This window comes from Panthera tigris, chromosome D4 (genome assembly GCF_018350195.1).
Source record: "Panthera tigris isolate Pti1 chromosome D4, P.tigris_Pti1_mat1.1, whole genome shotgun sequence".
In the NCBI taxonomy this organism is placed as follows: Eukaryota; Metazoa; Chordata; class Mammalia; order Carnivora; family Felidae; genus Panthera; species Panthera tigris.
The window spans coordinates 88667137-88679666 of NC_056672.1; the positions used below are offsets into that span (position 1 = coordinate 88667137).

Consider the following 12530-nt stretch of genomic DNA (forward strand, 5'->3'; position numbering starts at 1 on the left):
TTTTTCTTTTTAAAACTAAGCTCTGTGTTCAGCATGGAAACCAGGAACCAAGCTCCAATCACATTGACTGATTTTTCTGGTTCCTTTTCAGGAATGAAAGCTCTTACTCTGCCCCCCACGGAAGGTCAGGGGGTGTAGGTGCCCAGCGCGATCTCCTTGAGGAGAGAGGGGAGGAGTTCTTGAGTGCTTTTGACAAGAAGGCCCCAGCAGACTTTGACAGCTGTGTCTCTTCTCAAAGAATAGGCCAGGAGCTTTTGTTTCCACCCCAAGAAAATGTTCAGGAAGCGGGTGCTCCTGGGGGTCACAGCCCAGACCTCAGGTGTTCCCCACTGGAGCCCGACTTTGCCCCAGCGGAGAAAAAGCCAGAGTATAGCAGTTGGGACGTTAGCCACCCGCCAGAGTCCACGGACACGGCCAGCGGCATCGAGAAGGGGACACCCCGGGAGGAGCCACCCTTTAACGTCTCCTCCTGGGAGAAGGACGGGAGCCCCAACAAACAGCCGTCCCTGGAGCCCGAGTGGACCGCCGAGCCCCGGGGCCCCGGCAGCCAGCACCAGGAGCAGACCAGCAGGACGCGGAGGTCGGGACCCATCAAGAAGCCCGTCCTGAAAGCCCTCAAGGTGGAGGACAAGGAGAAGGAACTGGAGAAGATTAAGCAGGAGCTGGGGGAGGAGAGCGCCCGCGTGGCCAAGGAGAAGGGGCCGGCTCGCAAGGCGGAGAAGGACGAGGATGAAGAGAACGACCCCGCGCTGGCCAACTCCTCCCCCTCCCCCTTGGAGGACCAGGGCCCTGCCCGTGCTAGTGTGGGCCGCGAGGCCAGCAGGTGTGACGAGGACGAGAAGCCGGCCAGGGCCTGGGAGGGCAGACCCCCCCGGGAGTCCAATGACACGCCCGCGACAAAGAGGAACAATTGGATCTTTATCGATGAGGAGCAAGCTTTCGGGGGCCGAGGGCAGGCCCGGGGCCGCGGCCGTGGCTTCCGAGAGTTCACCTTCCGAGGGCGGCCGGCGGGCGGTGGCCCAGGCCTCTGCGGTGGGGGGGTGCTCGGGGCGCGGGGCGTCTACGGCAGCGGCCAGAGGAGTGGCCGCGGCCGGGGGCTGCGGGACTTTGGCCAGCCGGAGGACTTCCCCAGGGCCAAGCCGCGACGGCGCATCGCCAGCGAGACGCACAGCGAGGGCTCTGAGTACGAAGAGCTTCCCAAGCGGCGGCGGCAGCGAGGCTCGGAGAACGGGAGCGAGGGCTCGCTCCTGGAGCGGGAGGGCAGCACCCTGAGGAGGGGCGACTTCAGGGACTCCTGGCGCTCCACCAAGGCATGCTCCGAGGACCACGGCGGCCCGGAGGCCAAGAGCCGAGGCCCTCGCGCCTTCGGCCGGGCGCTCCCTCCCCGGCTGAGCAGCTGCGGCTACGGCCGGAGAACCTTTGTGTCCAAAGAGGCCGCCCACTGGCAGAGCAAGGGCCCGGGAGCCTCCTGGCAGGAGTACAGCTCCCCAGACACGTGCGGGTCCCGGCGACCCGCAGACAGAGACTGTGTCCCTGACGCCTACAGACATTCTGACTCGCTTGGCGCCAGGGCCTTCGAGGACGGCCGCCTGGAGGACAAGAGGCCCTTCTTCCCCGATGACCACGCGGCCGACTCGGAAGCCGCCGAGAACCGGCCCTTCCGGAGAAGGCGCCCCCCGCGTCAGGACAAGCCCCCTCGCTTCCGGCGCCTCCGGCAGGAGCGGGAGTCCCTGGGCCTGTGGGGGCCGGAGGAGGAGCCGCACCTCTTGGCGGGGCCGTGGCCGGGCCGGCCCAAGCTCTGCCCCGGGGACAAGAGCGGGTCCCCCGAGCTCTCGTACCAGAACTCGTCCGATCACGCCAACGAGGAGTGGGAGACGGCTTCCGAGAGCAGTGACTTCAGCGAGCGGCGGGAGCGGCGCGAGGGCCCGGGGGCTGAGCCCGACCCGCAGGCGGACGGCAGCCTGCCCGGGGCCGCCGCGGGTGAGAAGAAGGAGCTGGCCAAGAGGAGCTTCTCCAGCCAGAGGCCCCTGGCCGACAGGCAGAGCCGAAAGCTGGAGCCGGGGGGGTTTGGGGACAAGTCCATTAGGCCAGGTGGTGGTGACGCCTCTCCCCGTTATGACAGCCAACAGAATGGGACGCCTTTGAAAGCCAAAAGGTAAAACGCAGACCGAACCCCAGGCTCTTCTCTGTTGCTGTTCTGTTACCAAGCCTGTCGTTGTAAGCAGCACCCATGCATGCATGCCCTGCCGTGTGTCCGGCGCCCCGACTCCGTCCCTCTGTCGTCCTCCAGGAGGGCCGCTGCCCACCCGGGCCGTTGTGTGTGGGCGTCTCCATCACTCGCTCTCACACTGCTTGTCTGCCTCTCTCGTGGCATGTTGTTGTCGTTGTTGTTGTTGTGGCTTGAAAACCGAAACCCAGAGCCCCAGCCCGTTGGTCCTCGAGCGGTGGCTGCCCCGGCACCCGTCAGGAGAGCTCAGCCTCCATAAGTACCCTTTGCCGCCCCGCCGAGGGGGACGCTTCCTGTGCACGGTGCCGGTCCCCCAGATTCCTCTGCCCCTGGACTGCTCTCCCCCCCGCGTCCTGCTGGGCCATCTAGCCTCCTGGTCCTGTAGGGACAGCTCTTCCCAAGTGGCTCTGCCTCTTGGCCGTGAGGAGATGCGGCTCCGTTTCAGGGATTGACCACCTCCTGGTGGGAAGAGCCAGGCAGTGGCAAAAGCAGGTGAGCTGCCTGAGGCCCTGTGAGCGTCTCTCAGGGGATCTGGAGGCTTCCAGGTGGCTCAGGTTTGTGTGGCTCATTGCCTGCAGGCTGCCTGGAATCCGGGAGAGGGGAGAGCCCGTGCAGAGACTCACTCGCGCAGCCTGTTTTTCTGATCCATGCCTCCGCCTGAGGAAGGCCACTTCCCTACCTCCCAGTCTCCTGAGAATCCGGGGCCAGAAACCTGGGGGCCAGAAACCTGGATTGGAATCCACTCAGCCCCAAAGAAGGAGCCCTAGGGGAATGCTGAGCTTTCCAGGTGTTGGGCTGGCCTAGCTTTCCAGGCCCCAGCTGCTGACACGGGGCTTCGCTTCTGACTTCTGCTGAGAGCCTTGTCGTGCGGCCTGGCCCGGCTCCTTGACTCCCTGGTCAGTCTCCTGTGTCAGGAGCGGTAAGGGCTGTGGCCCTGCTCTGGGCGGTCCCCTTCGTTCTCTCCTGTCTGCAGCCCTGCTGAGTTGGGCACGCAGTGGGGAAGAACCGAGGCACTGAGCCCTGGAAGGGGTCAGAGAAGAGCAGTTGTCCCCGTGAGCCGGCAGAGCCACCGCAGCAGTGTGGCCGTAGGAGGGCTGCCGCCGGGGAGCAGCTTCGACTGCGCAGAGGGGGCGCGCTGTAGGTCGGGGCCCTGTGTCCACGTGCGTGCCGTGTGCACATGCTGATCGTCCCTTTCTCTCCTTCCCCAGCCTCTGGCCGCTTCCGAGCTAACACGGTTCCTCCTCCTTCCTAGGTCCCCAGATGAGGCCTTGCCCGCGGGTCTCGGTTGCAGCAGTGGGAGCAGCCACTACGTGCTGGAGCGGGTGGCCCACGGTGCCTCTGACATCCCCGAGGCCTCCTGTGAGACGGCGGAGGAGGCGGCCAAGCTGGTTGCTCAGAGGGCGGGCGAACAGGGAGAGACCATGAAACAGTTCGACCTGAGCTATGGAAGTGAGTCTGTCCCCTCACATCTTCAGGCCCCTCAAAACCGAGGGCCACGGTGGCTTTCGAGGGTCGCTGGGTTTGCCCATCTGTTCTCTGGACATCGTGGCCTCTGGGCAGGTGGCGGGCCAAGTTCCGGGGCGACGCTGGTGAGCCGAACGGATATGGTTCCTGCCCTCCTGCTGCTCACAGCCTTGCCACCCCTCGTAGCAGCCCCGGTGCCCCAGTTTTACAGAGGGGGACCCCGAGGCCTAGCGAGGTTGTGTGGTGTGTCCAGGGTCACGCGGCTGGCTGGTACCAGAGCAGAGACTTTGGTCACCAGCGTCTTTTCTTAAACTGTAGTGTTACTGGCGTCTGCGGTGTGAGACGACCATGTGCCGAGGAGGGGGGGGGGGGGAGAAGGGACCCTTTCAGGATTTCCATAGATTCCATGTACAGTCTGCTCCTTGGAGGCATCGGGCCTGGTGCCGCCCAACCTTCGGAGCTGAGCTGTCCTTAGATATGAGAAACCGGTAGGGTTGGGTTATTCTTTCTTCCGATGAATGGAGACACTGTCCCTTCTTGTGAAATCTGGGTTCAGATTCCATCGTTGAAAACTGCGGATCCAGCCCTGGGGAGGAGAGTGAGGTGGGCCCCATGGCGGGCGAAGGCTTCATTGAGGTCCTGACCAAGAAGCAGCGCCGTCTGCTGGAAGAAGAGAGGAGGAAGAAGGAGCAGGCCGTGCAGGTAGGGGGTGTGGGGTGGAGGGCAGGCCGGCACAGAGAAACCCAGAGCGAGGAGAGAGAGTTCTGAATCAGGCCCAAGCTAGACGAGGGGAAGGCGGGCACAGCAGCGTGCTTGTGCCCCCGACATCCACCAACCCTGTTGTCGTGTGGGAGTAGGTGATGTTAGCCCAGTGCTTGGAGAAGGTGACTCATCCCAGGTGACAGCAGGACGCAGACCTCCCTCAGGCCCCCCAGGCCCCCCTCCTCCCACCACTCCAGCCTGTGTGGGATGAGATTCGTCACCCAGGGCGTCTCGAGGGCCGGGGACCCTGTATTGGAACTGCAGTCAGGCATGGACCCTGCACCCTTGGCCTCTGCAGCCTGCGTGCACCGGCCTGTCGCCCTTCCCGGGGATGGTGTGGTTGGCCTTGCCATTCACCCGTGGCCGAGGCCTTGAGATGCCAGCGTTCCTGCACCCCTGGGGCAGTTTCCCGTGGTGTGGTTCTGGCGGGGAGAACTCGTGCTTCACGCCTCACGTCTGGGCCGGACAGCGTCACCTCTTTTCTCCTTAGGTGCCTGTCAAGGGTCGAGGTCTTTCCTCCCGTATTCCTCCTCGGTTTGCTAAAAAGCAGAACAACTTGTGCCTGGAGCAGGGTGATGTGACCGTGCCTGGCAGCAGCCTGGGCACGGAGATCTGGGAGAGCAGCGGCCAGGGTAAGAGTTGGGTGCTTGGGCTCAGCTGCTTGGTCCACGGCTGTCCCCAGGGCAGGGGGTCTCTTCTCTGGGAGCGTCCTGCTTTGGGGCTGTGCATGCCTGTGGGGTTTGCCTGTCTCCTGCCTCCTCTCCGGAGCCACGGTGTCAGATACCGTCTCGGCACCACCGGCAGCCCCTGAACAGCTGGAAACTGCCCCGCCTGCTATTTGGGGCAAGAGCACACCATTCCTTGCGTCCACTGATCTGGACAAGGGAGGCCCCGTCCCTGCCCGGCTCCGGTCACGGGGGGGAGTTGGCTCGACTCCTTTGCCCCTGTCAGGCACCCAAGAAACTCAGCTTGTGGAGGAGCACCAGGTGACCGCCAGGGAGGAGGAGCGGGTCCGAAGCTTTCCTGTCTGTGCCACGTGCCGGCCCTGACGCCGGGCGCTCCTGGCCGCTCCTCCTCATGCTCTCCTGAGCCAGACAGGCTTGAGACCAAAGTGAGGAGACCTCACTTTCTGGAAAATTTATTTTCCTGAACTTAAAAAAAAAAAAAAAAAAAATTCAAACCCAATGCCCTTTTTTTTTTGGTAACTCTTCGTTTTAAAATACAAAAACAATTTTTTTTTTTTTTAGCGTTTGTTTTTGAGGGAGGGCACGAGTCAGAGGGGGGCAGAGAGGGGGACAGAGGACCAGAAGCAGGCTCTGCGTTGACAGCGTGAGCCGGACGTGGGGCTTGAACTCACGAGCTGTGAGATCATGACCTGCGCCGAAGTCGGACGCCCGACCGACCGAGCCACCCAGGTGTTCCTGAGATACAAAACCATGTTAATCGAGCAGATTCTTCATTAATGCCTGCTTGAGGCAGAGCCCTGGAGAGTACACAGGTGAAGAAAAGCATGATGCTTCACAGGGGAGCCTAGAGAAATTATCCATTTCCGGTGTGTTAAACAAAGTAGCCGAGGACCCTGGAGTGCAGTGACGTGACCCCAGAGCCACATGACAGACACTCAAAATTCTGGGTCCTAGGTGTTGATTCTTTGAATCTTCCCTCCTGGCCTGTCACGTTCCGGGCTAAAACCTAGGTTCCAACACGTTACAAATAACACTGGACGACGTTCAACTCTGATTCAAAGTATGATCTTCTCTTCATAAAATATGGCTGTGAGTTGATTTGGTAGCACACGTGAGCAGGGTATCACACTCCGAATGTCCTCAGATAACCTCCCAGGTTGTCGCTCGGAGCAGGCTGGACGCCAGCCCCTGCCCTCGGGCCTTTACCGCCAGGACCCGCCTCACCGGCCGCTCAGCCCGGGGGCGCGCGCACGGCTTCAGAGGGTCCCTGGCTCTGAAAATAGCACGTCGGGTTTGCGTACATACGCAGGCTCTGCGGCTTTGGTGGGAGTCCTGGAGTGGTCCTCGAGCTAACAGAGGTTGAGTAGTACCAGCCTAGATCCTCGAGAGACTCTGTGAAGCTGCCAGGCTCGTAGAAATGAACAGTCGGCTTAAGATTAAGACCACGTCAGTACACGGAGTAGCGGTACAGCTTTCTCACGGACGTGAACGAGAAGTTGCTGGCGTGCCTTCCAGAGCAAGTAGCGGATGAAGTAAAGGGAAGCACGCTTCTTGGAGTGTGAGGATGTTGGGAAGTCGGGTGAAGCTACCAGAGCAGCTCCAGTGCCCTGCATGGGGCAGGAGAGCTGGGAGGGGCTGCGCCAGCCAGGCGGTTCCCCTGCGCGGCCCTGACTCTCTGTCTTGCACCCTCGGGCAGCCCTCCCCGTCCAGGCCCCGGCCAGCGACTCCTGGACTAAAGCCGCAACTGCCTTCAACAGCGCCGAGCCTGGCTCCGCCGAGGTGAGTGATCACTGAGCCGCCCGCGGGCAGCGCGCGAGCCCGCCGCCCCCACGGCCGGCTCGTCCTGGGCCTCGTGCACCCTTGCCCAGCCCAGCTCTTCCTCGCCGAGCCGATGAGCCCGGCCCAGAGCCTGATTACACCGGCCCTGGCTTGGCGCTGGTCTTTGTTCCTGACTTCTGGGGAGGGTGGGCGACCGGGCCCGTGGTGGCAGTCAGGCCCTGTCTGACCTGGCCACAAGGGAATGAGTTTGGCGGCCCCATCCCTGGCGCCCATTGCATATCGTGGTTTTTTTGATCGCGTCTTCAGTTGCTGGGTACCGTTGGCGGGTCAGGGCCCAAGTCAGGACGGGGCTAAAGAGGACAGGCTTACGGGGGTGTGTCTCAGCCACGCACTTGGTCCCACTTCCTGGGCGGTCCCGTGTTGGAGTTTGGGGGTCAGGGTTCTCACCCGTCTTGTGCCTTGCACAGCAGGGTTTTAAGAGCAGCCAGGGGGATAGCGGCGTTGACCTGAGCGCCGAGTCTCGGGAGTCGTCTGCAACATCCTCCCAGCGCAGCTCCCCGTATGGCACTCTGAAGCCGGAGGACATGAACGGGCCTGGCCTGGAGCCCAAGGCTGACGGCCACAAGGAGCAGGCCCAGAAGCAGCCCGAGCCAAAGGTCAGCTGGAAGTCCCTCCACGGAGGCCTGGGCCGGGGCAGGGGACTGCCGTCCCTGGTCTTCTCCCCTCTTCCTGGTGCTCAGAAGCTGGGGACTGGGGTCCTTCCAGCCCGTGTTTCTCAGCATCTCTGGTTTTCTATCAAGGACTCGGATCAAGGCTCAGGACAGAGCAAGGAGCACAGACCGGGACCCATTGGCAATGAGCGCTCTCTGAAGAACAGGAAGGGCTCAGAGGGGGCCGAGCGGCTGCAGGGAGCCGTCGTCCCGCCCGTTAACGGGGTGGAGATTCACGTGGACTCTGTGCTGCCGGTGCCGCCCATTGAATTTGGAGTCAATCCAAAAGTGAGGCTTGGATGTGTTTCTTTCCCACCCCCCAGCCCCCCTCACAAGTCCCCCGTGGTTTTGAACTTGGAGAGGGAGGGGAGGTGCTGAGACGGGGCCGTCACCTAGAAAGAGCCGGGGGACAGAAGCTGAGCAGCTCTCTGGGGGAGTGTGTCAGCCTGCAGGATGAGGCAGGTGCCACTGAGCTGCCTTCTAGATTATTCTGACACCAGCCAGGTTCTCAGGCTGGGCAGACCAGTGATCTTCACTGTCTCTTTCGGGATTGGCCAGTGGGCACAGGCAGGGAGCACGGAGGGAGGGTCACGGGGTGGCGTCCTTTTTTGGGTGCTATCTGGTGGACGCTGCCCACTAGATTTCTTGAGTCTTGGAGACTGGATCGAATTAATGTGTGCCTCTTCTGAAAAGCGGGCAGATGATTTCAGTGAGCTCTTCCTTCTCTTCAGGACTCGGATTTCAGCTTGCCACCTGGCTCTGCCTCTGGGCCCGCAGGGAATCCCGTCGTCAAACTTCAGGATGCCTTGGCCAGTAACGTGAGTGTGTGTTTCCCCCTGTTTCTTGTGCTGGCAGGCCCTGGAGAGAAAGGAGCAAGGCTTCTGGGGGGCTCTGAAGCCAGAGGAGGGGGCCAACACCAGCTTTGGGGTCAGGCCTGGGTGCGCGGCAAAATGCGTTCTCTAGCTGGTTACGTGTCCTCGGGCATGTTGTATAAATGTCCTGTGCCCCGGTTTTGTGATCTTACCATGGGAAAACAGAACTTCTCAGGTCCCGGTTATTTGACGTTCTGTGGTTACGTATGTTTGGTAGTGCTGGGATAAACCAACGTGTTTACTCAGAATCCCTCTGATACGCTGAGGGGCACTGGGCACACATGGGAGGGTCTGTTGGCCACATGTGTGAAGAAACGTTACCAGGGACCTCGTTCAGTTTCTGGTGGGGGGCGGAGACGGGACCTGGGGGTCTCCACGCCAGGCGTCGGCGCCTCTGTGCTGGCAGCCCGTCGTTGTGCCTGGCGCGGCCGCCCCTGCCCGAGTGCTCCGTGGGCTGTGGGTGTGCAGGTGGCTCTCCACAGACTTCTGTTGAGGGAATCGGGGAAGACCACCGACCGGAGCAGATCAGCTTGGGTGTCTGCTCCCGGCAGGTTCACCGTAGGGGTCTTGAGCGCCCGCGGGCAAAACCAAAGGTGCGTTTTGCTCTGCTGTCTTGTTGGCCCTGTGCCTGTCGTGTTCCATGGTCTCCTTTCCCCTTCCAGGCTGGGTTAACACAAAGTATTCCCATCCTCCGGCGTGATCATCACATCCAGAGGGCCATCGGCCTCTCCCAAATGTCCTTCCCCACCGCCGACCTCACCCTGAAGGTAACGCCAGGCCGGCGCTAGGCGAAGGCTGCGGGGCGCCTTAGCTTGCCGAGGGCTGGAGCACGCAGCCCCGCCCGCCCGCCCATCCTGGGGCCTCGATCTGTGCCGTCCCCCGCCTTCTTGGAAGTAATTCTTCCCTCCCCTTGCTTTCCAGATGGAGTCCGCACGCAAGGCTTGGGAAAATTCACCCAGTTTGCCAGAGCAGAGCTCCCCGGGAGGCGCAGGCTCGGGAATCCAGCCCCCGTCCTCTGTGGGCGCCTCCAACGGCGTCAGCTACAGCTCGTTTGGCGGAGTTTCCATGCCGCCCATGCCCGTGGCCTCCGTAGCACCCTCTGCTTCTCTTCCAGGTATCTCCTCCCTCACCTGAACCAGCTCAGGGAGCCTCCCTTCGCTGTCGGGAGAAAAGTGGTGCCGGCCCTGAGCGCCTCCCCCTACCCTGACTTGAGTGTGCAAAAGTAGGGGCTTGTTGATGGGCCGGGTGGTCCTGGCCTCCCAGGTGCTACAGACCCCTGGCCCTCCCCTCTACCCTGCGTCCCTTCTGTGGTGTGGGAAGCAGACCAGGGGCAAGCAGAGACAGGGCTTGGAGTCAGAGCCGGGTCACATGCAGGGGCCGTGTCCTCTCCGCCTTCGAGTGGCTCAGCCCTCCGGGCCACGGCCCCTTCCTTCCTCTGTGAGATACACCTGGTTCTCTCTGGGCTGTTAGCTCGTGACACAGAGTCAACCTGCAAAGTGCTTCGTGTCGGCCAAGCCCTCGCAGGTGGCCCATCAGTGGTAGACCGCTGTGTTGGTGCCCCCAAGGGAGAGGGCAGGGGTTTTGAGGGCCCAGCTGCCAGGGTCTCGACGCATTTCCAGTGGACCGTCCTGCTCTCCACCGTGGACTCCGTGCAGGGAGACAGAGGAGTAGGGGCTGAGACCAGGGCTGCCTGAGCTGCAGTGGAGCCCCTCCCCAGGGTGTGGTTCAGTGGGCCCGGGGTCTGGTGAGCGAGGTCAGTTGTCCACCCCCCCGGGCCCGCGTTCCCCTGGGGGCGAGCAAGTGTGGGGCTGTGGGGCGCAGGGCCAGCAGCTGGGGACCGAGCAGGCTCTGCACACACTCCATCCCTCCCACTGATTCCCCAGGAAAGTGTGCGTGCGTGGACGTTCAGGAGGGGTGAGGCTTGACCCTGTCCTGTCTGCTCTCGGGTTCTGTTTGCAGGCAGCCACTTGCCACCTCTGTACCTGGACGGCCACGTGTTTGCAGGTCAGCCTCGGCTGGTTCCTCAGACGATACCTCAGCAGCAGAGTTACCAGCAGGTGATGACAGCCGGACAGGTGGCCCCGTGGGGGATGGGGATGCAGCACACGGTGGAATTAACTTCCCTTCTCGACTTGCGTACTGTCTTGTTTCTGTGTCCCCTCACGTGGACCGCCCAGCACCCAGCCCATCCTAGCAGGCAGGAAATGTTTGGTGAATGAACACAGGAGAGGCAGGGAAGAGGAATGGAGCTTGGCACTCTAGACTCCTAGATCCCCTCTGTCAGTTCTTCCTGTGTCCTAGCTGGGGAATTAGCTGAAATGGAATTCTCTTTGGTATCCTTTGGTATCAGGTGTCCTTCTGATGAAGAGAAGAAAGGCCTAGACTCCCAGGCATGGATGCGTTAGAAAGAGGTAGTTTTAGAAATGTGCAGGTGTTTGTTTTCGTGCAGGATGGGCGTATTTTCTATTTTCTGTGCTGCAAGGGGCAGAGTTCTGGAAGTCTCCCTCCTGAACCTGGTGTGGGGCCTTTGATGGTCTGGCACCCCATGGACCTGTGTGCCTGGATGGTGGGGCCCTTGGGCAGAAGTAGATTTGGGGACAGAGAACAGAGGACTTGGCCTGTCCTGATCTCTTTATGAAACATGTTCTTAAACATTACGTTGTTGAGATTTATGATGTATCGATGTTCACCTAACCGGATCATACTGAATGTAGCTTTCGTGTATGTTTCCCGTTGACAGGTGCATGCTGAAATGCACCTCTGTGGACAGCTGTAGCCAGAATTCGTTCTTGCTGTTGTATAGAACCCAACGTAGGAAATCATGGTTTGGGGTTGATACCCAGGTTTTGCCTTTTCCCCAAGAGCAAGGAAAGCACCGGAAGGCCATGCTCCAGTTTGCATTTGGGGCAGTGTTTGAGCTGCTGCGTGGAGCAGGGGGTGTGGCGGGGGGGCAGACACCCACCCTGGAGGGCACTGCGGTTACCTGCCCGGCTTCCCACCACAGGCTGCCGCTGCCCAGCAGATCCCGATTTCCCTTCACACGTCTCTGCAGGCTCAGGCCCAGCTTGGACTGAGGGGCGGGCTCCCCGTCTCCCAGTCTCAGGAGATCTTCAGCTCCTTACAGCCCTTCAGGTGAGGTGCAGCCAGAAGCTCAGGCCCCCGCGGCCCGTGGATGTGCCCCTCTGGACTGTTTCCGCTCCACAATTCTCTGCTTGGCGGTGGGTCGGGGGCGTGGTGGTCTCGGCACCGCGGAGTCATTATTAACCTGCTGCAGGAGCTGCCGTGGGCTTGATAGCACTCGATGGTTGGCCTTGTTTTTCCTTTCCCTGTCATCCTACCCCTCCTGAGCCCCTCCTCTTCCCATCTCCCACCACCCTCGGTGGGCTCTTCCCACGCATCTGAGGTCCTGTGCTTTTGGCATCCCCTGGGTTTTCCTGTGCCTTGTACAGCCTGGATGATTTCGCTCGTGTAATCGAGTGATGCTCAGACTGTGGTCTCTAGACCTGCAGCGTCAGCACCATCTAGGAGCTTGTCATAAATGCAAATCCTCAGGCTCTGTCCCAGGCCCTTCTGAGTCAGAAACTCTGAGGGGGAGGCCAGCAGTGTGGGTTTTAGCAAGCCCTCTGGGGGATGGTGGGGTGTGCCCTCATTTGAGACCCCCTGGTGTAGTCCTGCACCCGACCCACTATCTGTCTGGCTTTTGCAGATCTCAGGTGTACATGCACCCCAGCCTGTCACCGCCCAGCACCATGATCCTCTCTGGAGGCACGGCCCTGAAGCCTCCCTACTCGGCCTTCCCAGGCATGCAGCCCTTGGAGATGGTGAAGCCCCAGTCCGGCTCCCCCTACCAGCCCATGAGCGGAAACCAAGCCCTGGTCTACGAGGGCCAGCTCGGCCAGGCTGCTGGCCTGGGTGCCTCGCAGCTGTTGGACTCCCAGCTTCCACAGGTCAGGAATTCAGCCCCTCTCGCCCAAAACACTGGGCTTTTTTCTTCCACCACGGCTTTCTCCCTCGTATCTGCCTCTCGCTG

General features: G+C 61.4%; 1 protein-coding gene across 14 annotated transcripts in view; it reads left to right on the forward strand.

Moving 5' to 3' along the window:
- PRRC2B (proline rich coiled-coil 2B) overlaps window positions 1-12530 on the forward strand; it is an 89178-nt gene that overhangs the window by 65267 nt on the left and 11381 nt on the right. For 8 of the 14 annotated variants that reach the window (XM_042964003.1, XM_042964007.1, XM_042964010.1 and 5 more), the window contains 13 exons: window positions 92-2155; window positions 3480-3676; window positions 4248-4393; window positions 4944-5085; window positions 6836-6918; window positions 7386-7574; window positions 7719-7916; window positions 8360-8446; window positions 9163-9267; window positions 9422-9614; window positions 10460-10557; window positions 11505-11632; window positions 12207-12447. In XM_042964003.1, coding sequence (XP_042819937.1) covers window positions 92-2155; window positions 3480-3676; window positions 4248-4393; window positions 4944-5085; window positions 6836-6918; window positions 7386-7574; window positions 7719-7916; window positions 8360-8446; window positions 9163-9267; window positions 9422-9614; window positions 10460-10557; window positions 11505-11632; window positions 12207-12447 — 3871 coding nt within the window. Of the gene's footprint in view, window positions 1-91; window positions 2156-3479; window positions 3677-4247; window positions 4394-4943; window positions 5086-6835; window positions 6919-7385; window positions 7575-7718; window positions 7917-8359; window positions 8447-9162; window positions 9268-9421; window positions 9615-10459; window positions 10558-10850; window positions 10912-11504; window positions 11633-12206; window positions 12448-12530 lie in introns of those variants that run through there. The other 6 variants (XM_042964008.1, XM_042964009.1, XM_042964013.1 and 3 more) reach the window with 4 other exon arrangements.